The sequence below is a fragment of the Nylanderia fulva genome, unplaced genomic scaffold (assembly GCF_048542155.1).
Source record: "Nylanderia fulva isolate GAGA-0341 unplaced genomic scaffold, ASM4854215v1 Scaffold420, whole genome shotgun sequence".
Taxonomy (NCBI): Eukaryota; Metazoa; Arthropoda; class Insecta; order Hymenoptera; family Formicidae; genus Nylanderia; species Nylanderia fulva.
Window position 1 is genome coordinate 41,859 of NW_028190500.1, and position 27,460 is coordinate 69,318.

Below are 27,460 nucleotides of genomic sequence, written 5' to 3' on the forward strand. Positions count from 1 at the left end.
TATACCGCCGTCTCTCTCATCGCACATTCATCCCGCGTTCTCGCGGAGCGGAACCCGCCGCACGCGTTCACGACATTCGAGTGAAAATCCTCGAATCACGAACATAAATTTTGGTCCTTCGAGCCGGATCGGGGTGACTCTGTGCGGATCTGTTCTGTGGCCTCCTCCACTCTAGCGCGGTGACAGGCGCCTACCTCGAAGCAAGGAGAGTTCAAAGCGAGCTTTACCATGAGCGAGCCTCTGGCGCAGCAGATCATTCTGCTGCAAACTATCGAGCAAAGTCTCACTAATTTTAAGAAGATCGGCAAGAACAATTACACTGCCGCAAAAATTCGGCAACGGATCGGGACCTTGAAGGAGAACTGGACGACCTGTGTGAACAAACACGCCAACCTCGTGCAGATCGTCCCACTAGAGCAACGAGCTAACATCAGCTACTTCCGAGACGCCGAGTTCGAGCGTCACCAGGAGAGTTACGAAGGCACGCTGGACTACATGGCCGACTGCCTCGAGGAGCTGGAACCTGCACCATCGATGTCATCGTCTCCGCTGCATCCGATGAGTACAATAGATCGTTCATCTTTCTCGCTCACGCATTTACCGCCGATTAAACTCCCGCCCTTTTCCGGGAACCTCGATGAATGGGAATCTTTTCGAGATCGATTTACTTCGCTTATTATTCAAAACCAAGATCTCACTCCCTTTTCGCGTATGCATTTTTTAGCCTTAAGCCTTACTGGTCGCGCGTTAGATACCATTAAATCTATTCCGATTACTGCTACGAATTTCGAGATCGCGTGGAAAACACTCGCCTCACGCTTTGATAATAAGCGCCGATTAGTCGAAGTGCACGTATCCGCCTTATTCGATCTTCCGACGGCTACGCGCGAGTCCGCGTGCGAACTCAACAAACTTCGCGACAAAGCGAATCGGGCTATCGCCTCGCTGAGAGCTCTTCAGCGGTCGCCCGAGGAGATGCTCAGTGACATTCTCGTTCACTGCGTGTCGCAAAAATTGGATCATGCTACTCGGAAGGCATGGCGATTGAAAACCGGTGAGGACCCGCAAATTCCGTTGTTCGAAGCTCTCGATCGGTTCCTCGAGATGCGTGTTCGCGCGCTTGAAGAATTGTCACTGTCGAAAGCGGAAAAAATGCGTGGGCAAAAGGTGTCAAGCGCGTCAGCGACCGTTTCAAAACTCGCGTGGCCTTTGTGTCAAGCTGCGCATTTTTTGAGTAAATGCCCGCAATTCTTGAAGAAGACGCCGAGTCAGCGATCTGAACTCATTAAATCAGCACATCGCTGTATTAATTGTTTGAGCTCGAAGCACGCCGTGCAAGCGTGCCCGAGCAAATACTCATGTCGAATTTGTCAAAATAGACATCACTCGATGCTACATTCTGACTCGACCTCTTCTTCTAGCAATCCAAACTCAACGACCGTGTTAAACGCGACGTCGGATAAAAAAGAAAACGACTCAGTAACGGCACTATTTTCTACTTCGACGGTAACCGCGCGCATAAATGTACTACTCGCGACCGCCCGTGTTGCTGTTTTTTCTCCGTCGGGTCGTACACTCAACGTGCGAGCGCTCCTTGATCAAGGCTCAGAAATCACCTTTATCACAGAGCGTCTCGCTCAAAATTTAAAATTGCAACGCGTTCGATTGCCTCTTTCGATTTCCGCCGTCGGCGGCGTAGATGCGGGCACTTGTCGTTTCGCCGCTCAAGTCAAGATCGCTCCGAATCAATTCTAACTCACCGGTGTTAACGACGACCGCGTCGATACTCAAAGTTTTAACTAAATACTCGCCATCAAAGGCATTCTCTCTGTGCGATTGGAGCTATCTTCAGGATCTTGCGCTCGCGGATCCGACTCCCGTCAGTGCCGAATCTATCGACCTCATCATCGGTGCGGACCTTTATCCCGAATTATTGCTCGACGGTATTCGGAAGGGAACGAGCGGACAACCGATCGCCCAGCGGACGATCTTCGGCTGGGTCCTCTCAGGCCCCACGTCGGATGCCGGTGCGCCGCATCGATCGGTTACCGTGCAGCATTGCGCGAGCGCGGATAATCTCGATCGAGAACTCAGATGTTTCTGGGAAGTCGAAGAAGTGCCGCGTCGCGCGCTTCTCAGCCCAGAAGAACAACAGTGCGAACAGCACTTCGCACAAACACATTCGCGCGATGCTGACGGTCGGTACGTCGTGCGTCTGCCGTTCAGGCGCGGTCCACCAATCGACATTGGTGAATCGCGTTTTATCGCCGAGCGTTCACTCTCCAGTCTTCACCGACGATTTCGGTCGAACGCTGTTCTCAAATCCGAATACGTCGATTTCTTGCGCGAATACGAAGCGCTCGGTCATATGCGTCAAATTCCGGATTCCGTTCTTTCCGCTCAGCACGTATATATTCCGCATCATCCTCTCATCCGAGACAGCAGTCTCACTACGCGATTGAGAGTCGTTTTTAACGCGTCAAGTCGAACGACAAACTCGACTTCGTTAAACGATCATTTGCATGCAGGTCCGAAACTCCAGACGGAGTTACCTGCAGTGATCTTGCGATGGCGGCAATTCCGGTATGTATATGCGGCACGGTTACTTACGGGACAGCGTGCGCGCCCTTTCTCGCTCTTCGGGTTATACAACAGCTCGTGACGGACGAAGGCAGCTCGTTTCCTCTTGCCGCGCCGGTCCTGCATGAGAACATCTACGTCGATAATGTTCTGTTCGGTGCCGATGATATTCCGCTTCTCAAACAAACTCGCGATCAGGTCTGCGCTTTGCTCGGTCGGGGACGGTTCGAATTGAGAAAATGGTCGAGCAATTCCGCTGCTCTGCTGAACGATATCGAGGTCGACAACCACGGCCTCGCGTGCGATCGCACTCTTCGAATCGACGAACATCTAAGAATCTTAGGCATAAGCTGGAGCCCATCTTCCGATATGTTTTACTTTACCGTAACTCATATTCCGTCCGTTTCAAAAACCAAGCGGTCAATACTCTCGTACGTTGCCAAATTGTTTGATCCAATGGGGTGGTGCACGCCAGTAACAATCGCTGCCAAGATCTTTATGCAACAATTGTGGCAGCTTAAACTCAACTGGGACGATGTCCTTCCAACTGACGTCCGGCAAAAGTGGGAAGCCCTTTAGGCCTCACTTGCCGATCTCCACGGTCTCCAACTGAATCGATGGATTCAGCGAGGGTCTGACACTGTCCGCTGCGAATTGCACGGATTTTCTGACGCGTCCACTCACGCATACGCAGCGGCCGTGTATCTTCGGCTCACTTCTCTCTCTGGCGAAATCTCTTCTCACTTGCTAATAGGCAAGTCAAAGGTCGCTCCGATCAAGTCCCTCAGTATTCCTCGGCTGGAATTATGCGCAGCCGGATTGTTGGCTCGACTACTCGAATTCGTGTGAACCACTCTTGGTCTCGCCACCTCCCCGTGCTATTGCTGGACAGACTCAACTGTCGTTTTAGCGTGGGTCACGCAACAACCGGCCAAATGGAAGACGTTCGTCGCGAATCGCGTATCAGAGATACAATCGCGCGTTCCGAACGCGGTGTGGAACCACGTTCCCACCGATGAAAATCCCGCACATTGTGCATCTCGCGGAATCGCCGGGTCTCTCCTTCGAACTCACCCACTCTGGTGGTGCGGCCCCGCATGGTTGCGTAACCCGATCGACGAGCCGTCGACTTCTCGATCGCACAATTTCGATACTCAAATCGAACAAAAGGAGAGTATTCAGTCTCATTTAGCTTCGACGGAACTTGACTGCGACTTTACGATGAGATTTTCGTCGTGGCCTTGGTTAATTCGCGTAACAGCGTATATAATGCGCTTCATCAATAAAACTCGGAAGCAGTCGATTCCCGTTGACGACGTTAGGGAGAACACACTAGCGTTATCAGCCCGCTAATGTCAACTCGCGAAAGAGTTTGTTCTGAGACGGATTCAGAAAGAGCTCTTCCCTCTCGAGTTCGCTGCGCTCACAAGTCAACGAGCCATATCCTCGAAAAGCTCGATTCTGTCGCTCAACCCTTTCCTCGGCGAGGATGGATTAATCCGTGTTGGCGGGCGGCTTTCGCACGCGCCGCTTTCCTTTTCCGTTAAACACCCGATTATTCTTGCCTCGCATCCGCTAGTCGCTTTGGTTCTGTATCACGTGCATTTAAAATCTCTACACGCAGGTCTACAATTAACGCTCGCTACGCTACGACGCGAGTATTGGGTCCTGCGCGCCCGAAGTCTCGCCAAACTCACTATTTTTCGCTGCGTTATTTGTACTCGAGAAAGGGCCACGATTCCTTTCCAACAGATGGGTGATCTGCCTCGCGTGCGGGTGACTCCTCCCGCACGCGCTTTTCTCAATTGCGGACTGGATTACGCTGGTCCGGTGCTCGTACGATCCTTGTCTGGTCGCGGAATCCCGTCACGAAAAGCGTATATCGAGATTTTTATTTGCATGGCGACTCGCGCCATTCATTTGGAGCTCGTGGAGGGCTACTCAACCTCAGCGTTTATCGGCGCGTTTTCTCGATTTTGCGCTCGACGCGGCCTGCCCTCGGCCATGTATTCAGATAATGGCACGAATTTTGTGGGCGCCGAACGCGAGCTTACCGCCGCGTTTCGCGCAGCTATCAGGGACCCGGACTTTCTCAATCGAACCGCTTCCGATCGAATCACGTGGCACTTTATGCCACCTTCCGCTCCTCATTTTGGCGGATTATGGGAGGCGGGAGTACGGAGTGTAAAGCACCATCTCCGTCGAGTGATTGGGGCTCATACTCTCACATTTGAGGAATTCTCAACAGTCTTATGCAATGTGGAGGCGTGTCTCAATTCCTGACGGCTCGCTCCTCTCAACGACTCGGTCGACGATTATAAACCGTTAACTCCCGGGCATTTTTTGATCGGCTCGGCCCTGACCGCAGTTCCCGAACCTTCCGTTTTGAATCTTCGCGAAAATAGACTGTCGCGCTGGCAACTCGTGCGCCAGATCTCAGAAAGATTCTGGAAGTTATGGCTTGACGACTATGTAAATACGTTACAACAGCGCGTCAAGTGGAAACGACCTGCCAAAACCGAGATCCGCGTCGGTCAACTCGTCTTATTGCGTAACCCTCTACTTCCCCCTTGCAAATGGGAGCTCGCTCGCGTACTACGATGTCACACGGGTCAAAACGGATTAACTCGCGTTGTTACGGTGAAGACTGCGGCGTCCGAGTATAAGCGACCGATTAATAAGCTATGCCTGCTTCCAATCGATATCGAGAAGCTGGAGCCTCCGACGTAAAGCGACTTCACGCTCCCGATTTCAAAGGAAATCATACGTACTCTCGATATTCCGATCGCCTCGTTAAATTCTTCTAAATGTTCTCTTAGTTTTGTACTCATAGCATACATTTCGAAACGATAGTTTCGAGGCGAGCGGTATGTTAAGGACCGTCAACACTTTTATTAAATTCGAGTCTATCTATTCTGTAAATTTATGTCGTTCAAATTGTCGTTCCGCCAAGTCGTTCGATCTTGCTTATTGTGTCAATATTTTTAAATTACTCGCGTTATTTGTGTCAGCCTCGCAGTAACGGCCGTCCTTTGTGATTATCGTCTTAAAAATTAAATATTTTGGCATGACTCTCGTCGACAGATTCTCGTTCACGAAAGTACCCTTCGACTTGTTTTCAACGTCTCTTGTTTATTCGTTGTTCTATCACGACTTTCGCACGCAGAAAACACCTTGAAGTGTTTCCCGGTCAAACTGTTTTTTTTGCTTCTTCTCGCATGGGCAAATTGAGGAGCGAACCGGCGTTCCCGCCGACTCTTTGTCAGAAGCCAACGAGAAATCATACGATCGAGATCGCGTCCGCACCTTGAGAATTCGAACAACTTGGCGGACTTATCGTTAGTAACGGGAACGCGGAACTCTATCTCAGTGTCGCGTCCGTGATACGATTCGCATCATTATATTTAATTCGGACAAAGTGAATAAATGACAGTGTTGTTAATTTGATTCAACCATGGTGCATTTATAAATCTGTTCCTCTCGCTCGCTCCCGTCTTCAATCTTCAGTCTCGCGGTCGCGGTCTACTATCATTCTGTCTCTCTCTTTCCTTCTCAACGTTCTATCACTCTGTCTCTCTCGCTCCTTCTCAACGCTATACCGCCGTCTCTCTCATCGCACATTCATCCCGCGTTCTTCCGGAGCGGAACCCGCCGCACGTGTTCACGACATTCGAGTGAAAATCCTCGAATCACGAACAGTTTATGTATTTTCAGGACTTTAGGTAATTTCCAGACCCGTTTTAAACATTTTTGGCATGCGATGGTTATTTCCAGAACTGTTCTGGAAATATACAATTATTTCTTTAGGACCTTGGTTTTCTATAAATATATATACGAGTATATATATATAATATATATATATATAATTTATCCAGGACCGTCCTGGAAATATACAACACATACAAGTTGTTTTTTCAGGACAGTCCTGGAAATTACCATCGCATGCCAAAAATATCCAGGACGAGCCTGGAAATTACCAAGAGTCCTGGAAATACGTAAAATTTACCAAAAAATGTCTTGGGAAAGCTCAATACATACACACACATATATATATATATATATATATATATATATATATAATATGCTATCCGTGCTATCTCACACAATGTGAAATACCAATATTCTATTTCATAAGTAGAGATTTCTACAACTTATCTCGGTAGATGTTGTTATGCAATAAAATAATTGTCTTTTATATTTTTTTATTTTGTCATGGAATCATGGAATACAAAATACATAATACGTCTGTGGAATAGTTATTTGACTGTGTAAAGTAAAATAATGGCACGTCTATCTTATTTAGATAACATTTATTTTTTGTTTCAAAATGAAGAAAAATATACTAAAAAAATAAACTATATATCAGGAGACGCGGTAGTGTCTCCGGCCATGTTCAAACCCTAAAAGACCTTAAAAGACACTACAAGTCTCCTTATCCTGCACCATCAAAGTCCATTTTTTGGGGGTGTAGAACTACTAAAATATAAAAAATTTTGAATTGCACGTAATATAACCTGAAAGGCGGCATCGCCACGAGTAATTTAAGCCAAGAAAAAATAAAATCGGTCAAGCCGTTCTGGAGATACAAGCGGTCAAAAAGTGACGTTTTTCATGAAAAATGAAGTAACGTCCTCTTCTTCTTCTTCTTCTTCTTCTTCTTCTTCTTCTTCTTCTTCTCTGTCCGCGTATAAATCTCTTCTCACCTTTCACTCACACCTCCTTCAACTTCCACCCACCCCTTTCCCTCCCACATCCCGCCCACCCCCACCCCCATCCCTCCCCAACCCCACTCCCACCCCCACTCCCACCCCTCTTTCGCACTCTTTCACCCTCTTTCGTCCCTTTCTTATCCTCTTTCGTCCTCTCTCATCCTCTTTCACCCTCTTTCGCCCCTCTCTCACCCTCTTTCGTCCTCTTTCACTCTCTTTCATTCTCTCTCACCCTCTTTCACCCTCTTTCGCCTATCTCGTCTTCTCTTACCCTCATTCGTTCCTCTCACCTTATCTTCAAAAAATCATAAAAATGAAAAGGTCAAGCCATGTTCAAAAGAAGGTCCTCAAAAATTTAAACCTAGTCTGTACAATGAAAAATAATTACTCGTAATTCCAGAGTTCCGATTTGGTTAATATCGAATAATGTATTTGTTTCAAGTAATGGCAAGTAGAGTCAAATACATACCTACGTATATGCAGTTTTTGCTGTTAATTGTACTTGAACGAAAAAAATAATTAAATGATTTAAATATAGCACATTTTAAATCAAGAAACTTATACTATAATCGAACTCTGTTTAGAAAGAATGTTTGTTTCAATCACAATCACAATACCATTTTCTATTATTTCTCTTATTATTATCAATAATGTTATTCACCAAATAATTATAGTATGAATGATGTTTTGCGATTTATTTAAGTCATTAACATAAGAGTCATTAACAAATTGGTACTCTGGCATTACGAGCAATTATTTTTCATTGTACGGGCTAGTATGAATTTCAAATCAAATCTCTATAAACGACTATTATATTTTGTGCACTAAGAATAACATATCGCACTTATTTTCTAGAATCAAATTGTAATCAGTTTTACTTATATGTATGTATATTCAATGTGAACTTGCACCTTGAATAAAATATCACAGTTACTTTTCATGGTAATATATTATTACTAAATTTAGATAATATACACTTTACGTATGTTCACTTTGAACTGGCACCTTGAATAACATATCAGTTACTTTTCGTGATAATTTATTATTAGATCGTTTAAATTTTGAAAGGTTTAAATTTTTGAGTATCTTCTTTTGAACATGGCCTGACCTTTTCATTTTTATGATTTTTTTAGGATATCACTTACTTTTTAAAGTACAGATATATAGAGCAGCTTTCTAGTAATTCAAGTATCACAAATATATGTATTTTCGATTCTTATCACATAACTTTGTATAAGTAACAATTTATGCAATACAGTTCAAAATAATTGAAATATATGGTATATATGTACATATATAAAATATATAATTATATTATAGTATACATATATATTTTATTTAATCATATATGTAAATGTTTGTATAATTGTAATAACTTTTAACGATACATTGCACATTTATTTCAATTGCAACAGAATGAATTTATATTCTTGTATGAATATTGAAAATAAAGAATGGGCCCCTCCATCGCCCATTCTCGTGAGAACGCAACCATATATTTTTCTTCGTCTCTCCGATTTTAACACGACATACATATTTCTGTCTGATAATTTTTTTCTTGATGATACTTTTTGAAATGTCATGAAGCCTAAGTCAAATTAGAAACTTATTGCACTCGTTTTAATGCAGCGCTTACAGCAGCTTTTATAAAGCGCCAGAGCAGCCAATATTTTATTTTAACGCTTACGGCAACTTTTATACAGCGCTAGAACAGTTGATGTTTTAATGTAGCGTTTACGGCAGCCTTTATACAGCGCCATTATTTAATCTGTTCTAAGAACAATATGTATGCCCCTTGTGCTCCTTTGGGCCATTTTTTCTTGAACACTTCCATATCATTAGAGTAATACCATTCCGATTTTGTGTCAGCTCTCAACATACACGTGTAGTGACCACGATTCATTTCTTCACCTTCGTAAAATATAGCGCTTATTAGCTTGTACTTTTTTTTATTAATCGTGATATTACTCGTCGGCACGGCGGTAATCCGATTGTTGATAATTTTTTTAGAAGTACCGTTTACAAAAGTATATAAATTGAGCTGTATTACTACGACGGATAAAGTTGATTCGATTACGGTTTTCTTTTTCAACACGGTGCCCTTACATTCGTTACAATTGCCGTTTATCGTTTCCTATTTAGAAAATTCTACATTAATCAAACTTTGTAGAGTGACACCTTTTTTCCTTTTTAATGTCGAATGTATAGGTAATATTAACAAACTACTGCTTTCCAGCTTAGTTACATTGTAATTACATTTGACATTCGAGCAACATGTTACGTGCTTTAATTCGAGTTTTAATACATCATTGATGTCGGAATACGTCGACATTAGAGCCGTAAAAAATTCCGAAACATCTTGTTGTGTTCGTTCTTCGAAGCGTTTTCCGACAATCTTCTAACCGCTTGAATGTTGCAATATTTACGTTCACCATACGCGCAGATAGCATCAATCAATGCATTCGATGCTTTATTTTTCAGTATTTGTTGCCTAATACGTACGCAATGAAACGCACATTGTAATATTACATTAGCGTAACACAAAACAGCATCGTTATTGCAAAGGCCATATATTTTCCACGTAACTATACTTTCTGGTTCCTCACAATCATAATTCTGCATATCATCAATGATATTAGGGATATCCCATCGACGATCGTACATTTTCACAACCTTTTTCTCGGACGGATTGATTTGTGGCAGTTCAGATTTGAATATAGATCTCAGTCGATTATATTCTACAATGGCTCTCGAGTTTGCTTTAACTGATGCTGGATTGAAATTTATCAAATGTAGGCCTTCCAATTTACTTACTCGTGACAAACCTACATAGGCTTGACCATCACTGAATACAGTCGTTCCTAAATCCATCATTGCATTGTTACATGTAATTCCTTCGATTATAAATAATTCGACATTCTTTAATTTGTTTCTCAAAGTTTTCAAGACCATGTTTGACAATTGCGTATATTTTGGTGTAGATTCATGACTAACCGGTAGTTGAAACATTCTATGGATTGTCAAGCCATCGATATTGAATGCTGCGATACCCGTGGGAGCAGATATGGCAGTCGTTTTTTCCAATTTATTCTGATCCAATGTTTAATCGTTTTAATTAGAAAACTTTTCCCTGTACCACCCTCGCCACTTACGTACAGTCGCAGAATCTGATTCTTATCTTGTAAAACTTGGCATACTCCATCAAAGACTCTTTTCTGGTCTTTGTTCAATTGCGACATCATTTGCGATAAATCAATCGGGTCGTCAATCTTACCAAAATCTTCCAGATCTTTCATCGCGTCGTCAGCTTCTATCGGATTACAATCCAGTTCATCGTCATCGGATTTGTCTCTGTCTGCTGTTTTCAGATCATTTTCGCGCTTCTCGATTAATTCAGCAACGTTCTCAAAAGCTTTCTGTATTTCTTCGAGCCTTTCGTGATATTTCATTGCCTTCGTTAAAACAGACTCTGAATTCTTAAAGGCATCCGTGTAAGTCTCGAATGTACCTTTGAGTTCACTCAAATCTCTCCATGGTTTGAACAGAAGAAGCAGCGAGTAAAAGTATTTTTCGGGCTCAGTTTTTATATTAAATCGATAATGGTTAATTAAATAACCCTTTTTTCGTTTTTTTAAAAATAAACCCGATGCCAGTTTGTAACACTTGACTTCGTCATTATTTGACATCTGTTTCGTAATTTCCCAGAATCTGGCAAAATCGTACAAATTCAATGATTCTAATTCCTGAGGTCTATTTGGATAGTAATCATCGATGAGTGACGAACAGTAAATATTCGTAGAATTTTCATCGAGAGCTTAAATTTCATTAAATGTTTTAACTTTTCTATTTCTCACCTCATTAACATCGATCCATTTGACCATGGTATCATTATCCGTACCGTACAAGGGATTCCCTAATAGTGTATCCGCAGCTTCTAAAGCACCGCATTCTCTGTTATTTAATGAACGCATTGCAAAATTCCACAGTTTCAATGCCAAGGACTTATTCGAATCTATCACTTCAAAGTCTGTATTGCATTTTTCCGACTTTGTCGTGTATTTTGTTAAATATGAGTTTAAAAACTCTGATTTTTCTCTAATAAATTGTATGTCCATATTTCCCTCCCAGGCTAATTTGATAGACGGATTATAATCATTTATAAACCTTTCCGACTCCTAGCGAGGAAGATCGTACAATCTGCTCTTACTGCGTAAATTTTTTCTACCGACTACCGAAGTGATAACGTCTCTTAAAACGAAATTCTCAGTAACTTGCCGAGGAAAATCGAACCGACACTTTCTGTATATATTAGTTTCCGTTTTTTTCGTACGCATGCAATACGAGTTATGTTTATAATTTTGATCACTTATTACCGTATCGTACAACGTTGGCGAAACATTTTCATCTGGAATTTCACACGTTACGCATTTTCGAATAAACGTAGCAACTTCTTCATCCGGCGATTTTCCTAATACTGGAGCATCTTTTATCCAAATCATACAATGCATGTGCTGGATACTTCTACGTTGATATTCCAGTCGCCAGAAGTAATGAATAACCTTTCCTATTGGATTATCGGACGAACAAATAAAATCAATCATGGCTTTGAATTTTATGCACATGAATCTAGAAGTACTTACAGGATCGTATGCGATTAGTTCGTTGATGCCTAACTTCTCTTTATCGGGATTCATATCTCGTAAATATTCACCCAAATCGGACCATTTCCATTCACTAGGACTCAAAGTCAAAAACCACGTCGCTGGACCGTAATGCAAAGTCATGCATTTTACATTATTGGACGGTTGTCGCCAAAATTGATCCGTATTTCTCAATTTTGCGAAAATACTCATTAAATTCGATTCTAATTGGTAACCTTTCAATTCGTTCAAGTATCTACCAGCAGTGTATCTCTCTCGTGGGTTAGTAACCATCATCGTATAATAGATACCACTTTTCAACTGTCGGTAGTTAGCATCATTGAGAAGGAAGAACAGATACTGCAGATTCAACCTGAATCTACTATGTTTCGACATCAATCGTGTTGTAATAAATAAATATTCCGGCAATGCAAAGTTTCTATCTTCTCGTTGTCCATTGACACCATCAGGATATAAATCAGGGAAACACATGACATCCAGATATTTATAACGATTATCCATTGGAAAATCTTCAATTTTCACCATTTGATAAAGCTTCAATGCAGATTCGTTATCGATTCTTTTCGCGTGTATTGGGTATACGACTCCCTGAAAATACGGTATAACACAAATCGGAAGTTGATACGAAAATTCGAAATTTTACTAAAGAAAGATTGGAGGTTTTTAATTTATACAATTTTCACAACTCTTATTTCAATTATTTATTCTACCCATCAAAAGTTTTTTGAGAGCAGGCCGCCATGTTATTTTTCTGAGTCATTAACAAATTGGTACTCTGGCATTACGAGCAATTATTTTTCATTGTACGGGCTAGTATGAATTTCAAATCAAATCTCTATAAACGACTATTATATTTTGTGCACTAAGAATAACATATCGCACTTATTTTCTAGAATCAAATTGTAATCAGTTTTACTTATATGTATGTATATTCAATGTGAACTTGCACCTTGAATAAAATATCACAGTTACTTTTCATGGTAATATATTATTACTAAATTTAGATAATATACACTTTACGTATGTTCACTTTGAACTGGCACCTTGAATAACATATCAGTTACTTTTCGTGATAATTTATTATTAGATCGTTTAAATTTTTGAGTACCTTCTTTTGAACATGGCCTGACCTTTTCATTTTTATGATTTTTTTAGGATATATATAATCCTGATGACGTCAGCGGACGCGGACAGAGAAGAAGAAGAAGAAGAAGAAGACGACGTTACTTCATTTTTCATGAAAAACGTCACTTTTTGACCGCTTGTATCTCCAGAACGGCTTGACCGATTTTATTCCTTCTTGGCTCAAATTACTCGTGGCGATGCCGCCTTTTAGGTTATATTATGTGCAATTCAAAATTTTTTATATTTTAGTAGTTCTACACCCCCAAAAAATGGACTTTGATGGTGCAGGATAAGGAGACTTGTAGTGTCTTTTAAGGTCTTTTAGGGTTTGAACATGGCCGGAGACACTACCGCGTCTTCTAATATACGAAATAAATAACAGTGGTCCTAGCACGGATCCCTGAAGAACTCCGTGAATTGTATTTTTTATCATCGATATAGTACTTCCTAGTTTAACTTGTTGTTTTCTATTAGTTAGATACGTTACAAACCATTTATACGCTGTACCTGCCACTCCATATTTATCTAACTTTCTTAATAACAATTTTTTATTAACTGTTTCAAACGCTTTTTTAAAATCTAAAAATACCACTTCTATCATTTCGCTATTATCCATATTTTCTCTCCATTCGATAAATGTGCTTTGTAATGTCGTTTCGCATAAGAATTTTTCCCTAAAGCCTGATTTCTATATTTTATTTATATTTTTTGCATTTATATATATATATATATATATATATATTTGAATTATTTTTCTTTTTTTTAAACATATTAAATAGTTGATACTAAACCGTACATGATGAACTGAAGTGCGACGTAAGCGCACACCTTGCAACGTTGTCAAATATAATTCCTTAAAAGTCGCCATTAAAAACATTTACGTTTCGACCCCAACTTAGATCCTCTTCAGACTTTAACGGAAATATAATGCAACAAAAATATTAATTGTAACTTCGCATTTATAATCCTCTTATTAGTATTTATCCAACTCTTGAGAAAATCCGTGTAGAACGTTCCAAATTGGATAGAAATATTTCGGAAAAAGGAAGTACCCATTTTTATAACGTCGAAGCTCCATTAGAAAGGGTGCAAATGGATATCCTTAGTCCTCTTCGGTTGACTAAATCAGGGAATAAGTATCTTCTTGTAATGGTGGATTGTTTCACAAAATGGGTGGAAGATTTCCCTGTCAAAAATATTAGAGCCAAGACTGTGGCTGAAATTTTTGTGAGTCAGTTTCTTTCAAGGCATAGAGTGCCTATTGAAATTCACACAGATCAAGGAAAGAATTTCAAGTCTCAGTTATTTGGAGAATTAATGCGACTTCTTGAAATCAAAAAGACAAGGACTACTGCTCTTCATCCTCAATCAGATGGCCAGGTGGAACGTCAACATCAGACAATTATCAATTACTTGGCGAAATACATTTCTGAAAATCAGAAACATTGGGATGAATAGATTCCTATGTTTCTCTTGGCATATAGATCGTGAAAACATGAGACTACAAGAGTGACTCCTGCCGAGTTGTACTTCGCTCGAGAACTTAGGCTACCAGTAAACTTGTTACAAGAAAGTCCTAAATTTAATACAGAGAAATTGCCTTCAGAGAATTTTGTGGATAATTTAAAGGAAAAATTAGAAGAAATTCGTTTTTGTGTTAGGAAACGTATGACTTTAAAGTCTTCGCAAATGAAAGCCAGATATGATAGGAAAGTTAGAACAATTCATTTCGAGGAGAGAGAGAGTCTGGCTATATAATCCCAAGAGAAGTAAAGGAAAGGCCCAGAAATTGCAGAATAATTGCATGTTTTAGGAATAATTTGCGTGACTAATGATTGACTCACTGAATACTAGTGTGGCAAAGATATCATACTACCACCACTGGCTAAATATCTGAAATATTAAAAATTATTATAAATTTCCTCAGTTGCTATAACTACATAGGTATAAGAGATAAATTAACTGACCACATTACCTTAAACATATTATTAATCGCTGTTCTGTCTCAATTAGCTTACGAACAACATATTGCCGGGTTATTCTAGGTGCAATTATTTGCAATAACTCTTCGCATTGAGTAACGATCATCCTGATGCATTTTCTTTTTTCCTTTGTGTATCTGTAGTACTAGAATGTATTGATTGTTTATTATATCTCTTTAAAGTATGTATATCAATAATTTTTTGCCCGATCTCATTATTTTTAAAATAATCTTTGTTTTCACTATCTGATGTTAAAATAATATCATTAGTAGATGTATTGAATTCAATCTTGCATTTATCTAAAATACAAATATAAATTAATGAAATAAAAGTAAAAATTTATAAAATAGAAGTAAAAATGAAAAATATCTTCAGTAAATAATGTATTAAAAATGATATATATCTTTTACAAAAAATTAAGATGACATGTTTTTTTTTAATTTATTTTACAGATCAATATAGTGGACATAATATTATTATTATTAATATGATTAATAATAAATACCTTGTGAATCAATATTTTTTTTGTCGCTCTCATCACTTATAAGATCTTCATTATTGTTTGTGGGGTCTAATGTATCTAAATTTTCATTTGTAGATATTATGTCAAATGTAAGTTCACGCTTTTCTGAAATAAATAGAAGTTAATAAAATAATAATAAAAACAAGAAGCAATAAGAATAAAACATTAATATTAGAAAATATTCAATAATTATATTGCAAAAAATTCAGAGGTCACATTAAATTAGGTTAATAATAGTTAATTGTAGATGTACCTTCAATCTCTAAATCTGTCATATTTGATGTAAATAATACTGGTGCATTTTTCATTAGATGTGGTGCTATATTAAGTACATCAGGATCAATTTTTGCTTCAGTTTCTTCTGGTCCTCCACCAGTTGCTAAACGCGATTGTTTTTCTTTAGTTAATACATCTCTCTGCGACTGCTTTAGATTTGGCCACAATTTTTTCAATTGTTGAAGTTCTCTGTAATCAAAATATTGTGTAATATAATAAAGCGTATATTATTATCTGCTATATTAGGCCCTTCGCATAATCAAAAATATAAAGTTCTTACTTCTTGAGAGATTAGTGCCGATTGATTGTATTCTTTACATACTTCACTCCATGCAAGGTCTTTATCTTTTAATGTTGTGCCGTCGCTTTTTTTTTATTTCTATTACATGTTTTTCTAGTATTTGTAAGAATAATTTCCTTTCCATCAATAAATAGTGTTTGTTTTTGCTTGTAGGCTTCTCTTTGCAAGACATTCTGTAAAAAATATATATTTAATATCTACTAAAGTTTAATTTTACTCAATAAGATTCAAATATCATCGTTCATTAATTACATATATTTCAAACCTGTATATTTCTCGATGATTTTTTTCAATGAAGATTGAAAATTGAAGCGATGAAACACATCCGTACGAACGCAAGATAACAGCACACAAGAATACGTATATTGCATGTCTGCATGTATCATATGTGTTTCCGATGCAATGTTCCTATTGGAGGAAATGCTATGTTCCTATTGGAGAAATAATAGTAATATTACGAAAATAGCCGATTCGCGCGCGCGAAAATAAGCACAGGCTTAAGTATCTCTTCATCAAGTCAGTCTCAAATTAAATAAGATTTACTTGAGTATTAACTTCTTCACGAAGATTGTCTTATTTCACGACTATGAGATCTATGACGATTATGAAATCTATTAATCTTAAGACAATCTAGATTGAATAAAATAGACTTGATCATAATCATCTTATGTGTTAATTTGAGACTCGACTATGAATACGGGCCTTTGTCCCAACATTCCCAACCAGTCCAACCTCTTTTGACGACATCTTCGACAATCTCAGTTTGGAAAGAATTTGATATCGCAATAAGCCACCTTCAAGGAATACACAATCCCTCTACTGCAGCAATTATAGAGTTAGACAAATATTTGGCCGAACTCCACATTACCAGGACAAACGATCCTCTAATTTGGTGGGAAGCAAGAAAAAATCTATACCCAAATTTATATAAAATAATGCTCAAAAGGCTCTGCATCCCTGCAACTTCGGTCCCATGTGAAAGAATATTTTTTAAAGCGGGACAAATTTGTAATGAAAAAAGAAGCCGATTAACAACAAAAAAATTAATCAAATTTTAGTTGTGCAACATAATGTTAAATTATTATAATTAATATATTATTAATAATAATAAAAATATATATATAATAAAGAAAAAAATTTTTTTGTATTTCCTAAACATTCATGATTTATATTAAGCTTAAATAAGCGAATATAAAAGATTTTTTGTACGAGAATAAATTTAAAAAAGAAAAAATAATTATTTATAAAGAACCGATGAATCGTGTAAAAGAACCGATTCACTTAAGAGAACGAACCGACTCTGAACCGCTAACCAAGGTGAACCGTCTTTCTCTAAGTTAGATGAATGAAAAAGAAGTTAAATAAAGTAAAATTAAAATCCCTCAGGTTGAAATATTATTGAGTTATGGCGAAGTAAAATCTTTGATAGAATGTGCGAGCAATAAATAAACCCAGTAAATTAGAAATTTACATAACAGAAAGTGATTATATTGCCCACATCAAGGAGTCACATGTAAGGGGGGAAAATTTTAAATATATATTTTTATTTTATATATTAATAAACTTTTTGTTTTCTTTCTCTCTTTTTGCTGTCACTATCGTAATCAACCTTAAAAGGCTAATTGCAAAAACTTCATACGTAACAACCAAAATTTATTAATAACTAAAAACGGATAAAGGGCAAGCCATAGTAATAATGAACAAAAGTGACTACCTTTTAAAAATGAGCTCCTTGTTGGATGATCGAACCACTTATAAAAAATTAGACAAAAATCCTATTAAAAAATTAACAAATAAAATTAATTCTTTGGTAAAGTCTTGGCGCGATAACAATGTAATTGACGAATCAACGTATAAGGTATTAAATAATACAAATGGAAATCTCCCTCAATGCTACGGGCTGCCGAAGATACATAAAACTGGCGTTCCTCTCCGAATTATTGTATCTGCACTTGGCAGTCCTGTATACAATATTGCACAGTACATACATAAAATTCTACACAATACTATAGAAAAACCGAAATCGCATATAAAAGACGGTTGGTCATTTGCAAAAAAAATAAAAAATATGATCATTAATGACGACAAAGTTTTAGTTTCATTAGATGTAACATTGCGACCGGTAGCGGAGCGCGACCCAGCGCAGCAGTCAGATGCCGTCCAGCCCGTCAGCAGCCCATGGATGCCTTACGACCCAGAGTGGAAAACCAAGGTAGCTGTAAATAGCACGGAGGAGAAAGCGTAAGCGGAAGAAATGTATATAGTAGAATAGTAAGAATAATAATAAACATTTAACTTAAGTTTAACGATAAGTAGAATAGTTATTCATAATAGGATATAAATATGAGATTCTAAATTTTTGCCTGATGATATTTAATTTTCTTTATTATTATTATTTTGATTATGCTATCTTTAATGAATATTTTTTGGTTTACCATTATTAGTGTTTTGTTCTAAGGAAAAGATTAGTCAAATTTTTAGTTTATGATCGGCAATAAGTTGCTATAATCTATTTATTCGATTGACTCATATTTGGTTAAGTAATACATAAATAGAGCGAGTAAGGTCACAAAAGCCCGAAAAATAAGGTATAAGGAAAAACTGATGATGGAGCAGTTTTCTGGGCGGAAATGCATTCTAGAGGAATGAAACTAGATAGAGCAATGACAATCTGCGGTCCATCAATAAAATCAGAGAAAATCCGGAAAAGGACCGATGGGAGCAAAATAATGATGGAGGTCGAATCACAAGTGATAACTAAGTGCAAAACTGCCCAGAAATCGTTTCCATCAAAAGTAAATAGGAAAACCCAAAAATATTAATAAGAATAAAAAACCCGATAGACGGACTAAAAATATACTAGGTTAGTTATTAGACTATAAGAAACCGCAATCAAGCGCTAAAATCAACCCAGCTGAAAGTCTAAATAAAACCCTAAAAGGTGAGACAGAGCGCACGAAGGATTCGCGTTATAAGTTTAAGAAATACAGCGTATGAAGTAAGCGATTGAATTAAGAATGGCATGTTTGTTTTTTGTTTTGTTTGTTTCATCGCAGGTGATTCTATGTTTTGCGTTTTTGTTTTCTTATTGAAGTTTATTTCGATTAATGTTATCTAATTTATCATCCCTAATGCGTTTCCCAAAAATAATGTTACTTTAAGTTAAGTAAATACCAAACATAACATCCTCGTTTGTGCCTACCGAAAGTTACTGTATTATGATCTAATAATTGAGAAACAGGAACACTCTTGTTAAATAAAGCCTATCACGAGAAAATAAGATTTGGAACTCTTGCGACACCGACCGTATAGCGTAGCGACGGGATTCGTGCGAGCGCCCGCGGTGGGGCAACGACGCGCGGATTGGCGAACGGACTCGGAGAGGGGCAAAACTGCGCCAGGACACTATAAAAGAGGTGCCGAAAGAGGTTTCGAGGTTCGAGTGCCGCGAGACGTCAAAGCGTAAGGACGGAAGCTACCCGTATAGTCTAACGCCGCGATCGGGTAGAGTTTGCGTATAACTAAGAATAGTAGTGTACTATTCTACACGCTATCTTCCTTAATCTTAAATCAAAAGTAAGTGCTAGTTCAGCTATAGCTGATAGGTACAATTGAGTCGAGAGACTTTAAACCTACGCGTCGGGATAAATAAGTGCCTGTATAATGAGCGGAAATCTCTTATGTACTCTAAATATAAGGATAATAAATAAGTGTTGTGAATCTCAATTGTGAGTGAATACTTACCCTCATCAGCGCCTGTCCCACGTTGATCCTTTGTCAGGACCGAAGCTGCCAACTGGATGAAATCCTGGGGTTCCTGAAAATAAAAAGGAAAAATTAGTATCGATAAGAATCTAGTAGACCAAACCCATCCACAGCAGGACGGGCCAGATACATCACGAGCGGGAGGAAAGCAGCCATCCCTGACCCTGTGAGAAGACTGGATTACTTCGAGCGAAAACTACCTTGTTGCTTATATAGGATAAAGCAACTGGCGACCGTTCTAAAGACGAAAGCGGGGCCATCTTGACTGGTAAGTCGGTTGTCTAGGATACCACCATAAGCCCGTTCGGTCACAACATCATTATACACCAACATCCCTAAAGAACTTGTAATTGAAACCATTAAAAAGAGATGGAACACAATCTCACAGAATACCACATTGAATTTGTCACAGCTTACATTCGCAATAGAAACTATATTAGATTCCATATTTAGTTTTAATGGCCACTTTTATGAACAAGTTTTCGGCAGCCCGATGGGTTCTCCATTGTCACCCATTTTGGCAGATATTGTCATAGACGATTTAGAAACCTTTTGTTTAAATTCATTGACTTTTAATGTACCGGTGTACTATAGATACGTTGACGACATCTTCACGATTTTACCACGCTCTAAGGTTAATGAAATGTTATCAGTTTTTAATGCGTACCACCATCGCCTAAAATTTACTTATGAAATTGAAAAAGACAATTGTTTAAACTTTCTTGACACAAGTATTATCAGATGTAATGATAGGAGTCTAATCACTAATTGGTATAGGAAGCCCACTTTTTCGGGAAGATATATCAATTTTCTTTCCCACTCAAATATAAAATTAATTGCATTAACAACTTGGTCGATAGAGCCATTCTATTGTCTGACAATAAATTTCATAGTGACAATATTCAAATTATTAAAGATATTCTAACCAATAATAATTTTCCATCTCATGTTATTAAAAAACAAATTAAAAAAAGATTACATGTAATTAATAATATTAATAATAGTTTTGACAACAAGAGAGATGAAAATATCAATAAAAAATTTGACATGTCTTTTCATATTATGTTACCGTATATCAATAATCTGACTGATAACATTTCTAAAACTCTAAAGAAAAAAGAATTAAAAATAATTTATAAAAGATTCCAAAAAAATTAAACACGCTAATTAAACGCGGTAAAGATGTATTACCGAAAATGAACAAAACGAATGTAGTATACAGACTAGAATGTAATGATTGTGACGCGTCGTATATAGGACAAACAAAAAGACATTTGATTACTAGAGTAAAAGAACATCAGAATAATATAAAGACATGAAACAAGCCACTCGGTGGTCAGTAAACATAAAACCGATTGCAATCATGACTTCCGATGGCTTGAATCATCAATATTTTACATACCGAGAAAAATAGACGAAAAAGAGAGATCGCTGAAACGTTCTATATAAAAAGACAAACAAATAAAATTAATTTACAAATAGACACTGATAACCTTAGTCCTATTTATGACAACATTATTCAAATGATTTAAAAAACAATACCAGTCTACAGTAGCTAACTTGTCGATATGACAGGACAACTTTCGTGTTTCTATTTTTAATTATGTAATTGCTGAATAAAAATAAGTATGTATTACAGATCAAATTTAGTGTTAATATAATGTTAATTTCGCTTGCCAAATTATGTATTTTTGTATTCTAGCACTTGAAAAGGAGACCACAATGTGGGTCGAAACGTAGTGTGTACTTATTTTCAATAAATGAATAGCCAGTTTTTGGTCAAATTAAATGGCATCTTATTATTTGTGAAAAATTTATCACTGGCGATCAACAATTAATTGTGAGGATTATTAATATTTTACAACAAATTAATATTATAACATTACTATTATTCTTATTGCTTATAACACAATATTATTTTCCTTTTAATTATATTTTTCTCAATAAAAATTTTTATTACCCTGAATGATATTTTAAAAGTAGTTTTCTATTCATTTGAGATATTTTCTTATAAATCAAAAGAGACACATTGCTGCTAGTCTTATACATTATATTATATCTTCACTAAAATTCTCTCAATATTCATAAAATAACTTTGATACTTCTGACAAATGTATTAAAATCGAGAGTACTGACAGTATATACCTAAAAGTTACCACAATTAAATATAAAAGTAATGATCAGAATTCAATATAATTTTCGTATAGAATACGCGTATTAAAATAATTAAAGAAATTGTCCAAAAAATAGACCAATTTTAAACAAGTTTGTTTCGCAAAATAAGAATTTAAATTTTGAAAGTTTTACACAGCTTCAAATATCTACTCTCGAAAAGTCATTTATTGAGCAAAAATTGTCTCGCAAGTAATCACAATAGGATCTCTCCTAATAACAGAGTATCCAATAATAAATTAGGGACACTCGCACTACGTATATATATGTATATATACGTATACAAATATATATTCACAAATATTTCCGCCTCGCAGCGCGTGGCCTTATATCCTCACTCAGCGGAATTCTAACTGCGAGAAAAGACGCCGCGTAGCGGCAAAGGTACGAACGAGTGCACGACTTTACAGACGGGAAAATTTTCCGCGAGTACTTTCGCGCGCAGTCTTGTCTGGTGGTGTAGCATATGTTACAGGCGTTTTACTGTGGAAATTGTGGCTTAAACACCATAATTATATTTTGTGTATATATTAATTTAAAATTTTCATTTATAAGTGCCATTTATACACTCTTTTATTTTACAAAACATTGATCTGATATTCAATAAATCGAAAATTAAATATTAACTAATGAAAACAGTTTCTTTCAAATGATTAAATTGCTCAGAAACATATATAGTAAATGCAAAATATAAAACTACACTGACTTCTTTCTTAAAGATTTGAACGGCCAATTTCATATTCATTCGAAACATGATATGCCTTTTTTATTTTTGTGCTCTCCAATCCTCAAGTTGCAAGAATATATTTTTTAATAGATTTTTTTTATAACATAACTCTATTAATCTCACAACGCAATAATCGATTTAACATTTCCACATGAAAAAATATTCATGTAAATATATGTTTAGAAATATATGTTTAGAAATATATGTAAATATTACATATATTTAGAAATATATGTATGTATATTTATATTTTTTTATTTGTTATTGCTTTATAATCATTACTATATTTGCAAAATGTAATTTATATGTATAAATTTATATTATATATATAAATTATTTTATACAAATATGTATTTATATTAAAATTTTTATTTGTTATTATACTTAAGTAATAACTTACTTCAATTCTTTATTCGTCCCCTAAGGGATTGAAGGCGCTTTTGAAGGAGCGTTCCCCAACCTTACAAAACTCTTACAATTATACTTATATCTACTCTTATCTCTACTCTTACATCTAATTTACAAATAACTTAATTCTACCTTAACCTACTTATCTACTACTTTAGAGAGAGAAAGAGCCGTCCCTACTTATCGCTTCGCTTCGGCTTCCGATTCCCCATATATTCTCCACCACCTCATTCATACCTCACTCATTCTCCTCCTCATACTTCCCTCCTCCTTTTCCCCTCCCTCCCCCTTTTCTTCCGTTCTCCCCTCTTCCCTCTTTTTCTCTATTTCTCTCATCCATCCTTCCCCTTCTCCTCCTTCCTGCAATATTCCCTTCATTCTTTCCCACCAGTTTCCCTTCTCCCCTTCTCCCCCACATTCTCCTATCACATGCTCCCATGTTTCATCTTCTATCCCGCATAACCTACATCTTCTTTTCTCTTCTTCTTCCCAGTATCTCGCCCCTCTCATCTCATTTTTCATTCTGAACCTAACTATCCTTCTCCATCTACTTTCCCCCCATCCCTTTCTCAGGTATTCCGGTAAACCCTCCTCCTTCCATTCCCCATACCATCTATTATATCTCGACTCTCTTATCCTCTCCCATCTTTCCTCCTTTTGCCTTTCCCTGTCTTTCTGTTCCCACCCCTCATATACTTCCTCTCCCCTTCCCCTTTTTTCCTCCATCTCTTTCCCTTCTATTCCTCTTTCTTCCCAGAATTTCTCCCTCTCTTCCTCCCACATCGTTCTTTCCTTTCCTCTTCTTATCCTCTCTTTCATATCCTCAAAACATTTCCTCGCTAAACTTCCTCCCCTTCCTTCCTCCAACTTCCTCTCATACCCTACCGCCCTCCTTCCTGCCCTTATCCTAAATTTGTCTTTTCCTATCTCCTCTCTTACCATATACCCCGGCGTGCACCAGTCTACTCCTAACGTCCACCTAATCCATCGCTCCTGCATTGCCTCCACCTCTCTCCTCTCCTTCCATCCCCATATTTCCGCCCCATATTCCAACACCGTCCCCACCAACCTTTCCATTAGCCATACTCTTTTCATCCAGTCTCCTGTAAACCTTCTCTTTCCCATTCCCCACACCTGTCTTATCACCGCTCCTGCTTTCCTAACTCTGTTCTTTACCTGCGCCTCCTGCCCCCCGTTCCTCTGTAGCTTATACCCTAAATATGTGAATTCTTTCACTTCCTCTAACCTTTTTCCTTTCCATCTCCACTCCACTCTCTTCATTCTTCCTCCTCCCTTTTTAAACCTCATTACCTTTGTCTTATCCACATTCACCTCTAATCTTTTTTTGTCCATATAACTTTCCATTTTCCCCAACATATGTATCATCCCTTCCTCATCCTCCGCCAACAGTACCATGTCATCTGCGTACGCCAAACAATGCACCTTTTCCCCTCCCAGTTTCACCCCCCCCCCCAACCTCCTTTTCTTAGCACTTCCTCTATATCCGCTATCAGCATACTGAATAAGTGCGGACTCATTGGGCAACCTTGCCTCACCCCCCTTGCCGTCCAAAAATTTTCTCCCTCCTCCTTCCCCACTCTTACCTTACTCCTCGTTTCCCTGTACACCTCTTCTATCCTACTCCTTAATCCTTCCCTCACTCCCCTCCCCTTCATTGCCTCCATTATCACCTCCCTATCTACCGAGTCAAACGCCGCCTTCAGGTCCATAAATGCCGCAACTACCTTTCCTCCCTTCTTATTTACCCTCTTATTCACCAGATAGTTCAACACATAGATACTATCCATCACCCCCATTCCCTTCCTAAAACCTGTCTGACTCTCCGGTATCATATTCTTCCCCTCCATTTCTTCCTTTAACCTTTCCGTTAAAATCCCCACGTATATCTTGTATAGCGTTGGCATCAATGTCACTCCTCTATAGTTTTCCACTTTATTCCCCGTTCCCTTTTTCAACAGTGGCACTATTATCCCTTCTTTCCACCTCTCCGGCCATCCTTCTCCTCTCCATACTCTGTTGCACATTTCCCATACCCACTCTTCTACCCTCTCCCCTCCATATTTCCATACCTCACTCGGTATCCCATCCTCCCCCGCTGCTTTTCCTGTCTTCAGTTTTCCCAGCATCCTCTTCACTTCCTCCCTGCTTATCTCCTGCTCCTCATCTCTCTCCCTTTTTTCTTTTCCTCCTCTTACAACTTTTACCTCTATCCCTCCCAATAAGTCCATGAAGTATTCCTTCCATTCCTCCGCCTTTATCTCCTCATTCACCCCTTCTCTCTTTTTCCTTTCCCTGTTTATAATCTTCCATACTTCTCCTTCCGTTCTTGCTTCTATCGCCTCCTTGTACCATCTTAGCCTCTCCTCCTCCCTTTTTCCTTTACACATTAGCCTATATTCCGCCCTTACTTTTCTATATCCTTCTCCTCCTCCTCCTTTTTTCCTCCATTCCCTTAACTTTTTCCTCACTTCTTTCCTCTTCTCCTCACATTCCTCGTCCCACCACCCTTTCCTTTTCCCTTCTCCACTCTCTTTTTCTCCTTCTCTCAATTCCTCTTCTATTCTTCCTATTTTTTCCTCTAGCTCCTCTTCAATCCCCTCCTTCCACCCCTTTCCCCACTCTATTTCCTCTCTTATTCTTTCTCCTCCCCTCTTTGTCCATCTCCCTCTTTTTCTTATTCCTTTTCCCTCCCCCCTTTTTCCCTTTTCAGCTCCTCCTCTTCTTTCTAGCGTTACAATCAATGGGTGATGGTCCGATTCTATGTTATCTCCCACCTCCATTCTCTTTATCCTTTCCTTTACTCTATCCTCTCCCACCACATAATCTATTACCGATTCCCCTCTTCCTCCTGTATATGTGTACTCCCCCTTCCTATCCCCTCTTATCCCGCCGTTAAAAATTCCCCATCCCACCTCTTCCAACTCTTTTATCAACTTTTTCCCTTCCTCATTAACTTTCTTGTCCTTCGATCTTCTTTCTTCTTCCTCCTCCTCTCCTATCACTCCCCCCCTTCTACCTGTCCTTGCGTTGAAATCTCCTCCCAAAATCGTTCATTTATTTTCTTCTTTCTCTTCCATCCATTCCTTCATTTCCTCCAATTTCTTTTCCATGTCCCCGTTGATGTATACGCCTATTACTCTCCACTTCTCTCTTCCTACTTCTAAATCCGCCATCATTATTCCCTCCTCCTTTTCTCCCATTCCTGATACTTTTATCTTCCCCCTCTCCTCCCTTACCCCCATGATCATTCCCCCCATCGGTCTTCCTTTCTTCTTTCTCTTCTTTGCTGCTTGCTTCTCCCATCTATATCCTTTCGGTAACCTCTTTTTAATCGCCTCCCACCCCCTTTCCTCTATCCATGTTTCCATCATCACCACCACCTCCCAATCTTCTATTTCCTTCCAGAACTTTTCTTCCTTATTCTTCAGCCCTGCCACATTCCAAAAACCTATCTTCCATTCCTCTCTTACTTCTCTTTTTTCCTTTCTCTCCTGTTCCTTTCTCCTTTCTGCCTCCGTCTCCCTTTCTCCTTCCTCCTTTCTCCTCTTACTATTGTTCTCCCCTCCTCCTTTCCTTCTTTCCTCTCTTCTCCCTTCTTCTATCCCTTATTTCCTCCATTTTTGTCTTCATACCCCCTTCTTCCCCCCTCATTTTCTCTATACCTTCTCTAATTTCTCCTTTCCAATTTTTAAGCACACCTTCCTCCTCTTCCCATCTCCACCATACATCATTGATTTTTATCCTTCCATAGCTCGTCCATACATTGTTTCCTTTCCTCCTTTCTATCTCCGCGATCTCCATTAGCCTCCATTTTACCTTTCTCTCTTCCCATGTTAAATCATCTTCTATTCTCACCCTCTTTCCTCTTAATATCTTCTTCCTCTCCATTACCTGTCTTTTTTGTTCTCTACTTCCTAGTTTTACTACCACCATTTCACCTTCCTTTCCCTCCTTTCCTTTCAACATCCTTACCCATTCTATCTCTGCTTTCGCTCCTATCTCTTTCATTAATTTCTCTACTCTTTTCTTTACACCTTCTTTCCATCCTCCATTCTTTTTATTACTATGTTATTTCTTCTCTCTTCTCTTTCCTTCCATTCTAATTTCTTTCCTATGTCCTTCACTTTTCCTATTATTGTCTCGTTTATCCCCTTACTCCCTCCTTTGCCCCCCTCTCCTTCTCTTTCCTCCTTTCTTCCTCTTTCCTCTA

The 27,460-nt window shown here is 38.4% G+C and overlaps 2 protein-coding genes across 2 annotated transcripts; one reads left to right on the forward strand and one right to left on the reverse strand.

Annotated features, from left to right (window-relative positions):
* The first annotated feature begins 228 nt into the window (after nt 1-228).
* LOC114934809 (uncharacterized) lies at nt 229-3,159 on the forward strand. The gene is made up of 3 exons (XM_085486341.1): nt 229-1,479; nt 1,853-2,202; nt 2,529-3,159. Exons 1-3 carry the CDS (start codon nt 229-231, stop codon nt 3,157-3,159), a joined length of 2,232 nt encoding a protein of 743 aa, XP_085342467.1.
* Nucleotides 3,160-3,162: 3 nt separating this feature from the next.
* Nucleotides 3,163-16,544, reverse strand: LOC114931566 (myb/SANT-like DNA-binding domain-containing protein 3). The gene is given in 6 exon segments (XM_085486342.1): nt 3,163-3,227; nt 15,599-15,685; nt 15,834-16,047; nt 16,137-16,229; nt 16,231-16,330; nt 16,423-16,544. Coding segments are annotated over 5 exon segments (558 nt in total). The 5' UTR covers nt 16,330; nt 16,423-16,544.
* Nucleotides 16,545-27,460: the final 10,916 nt, after the last annotated feature.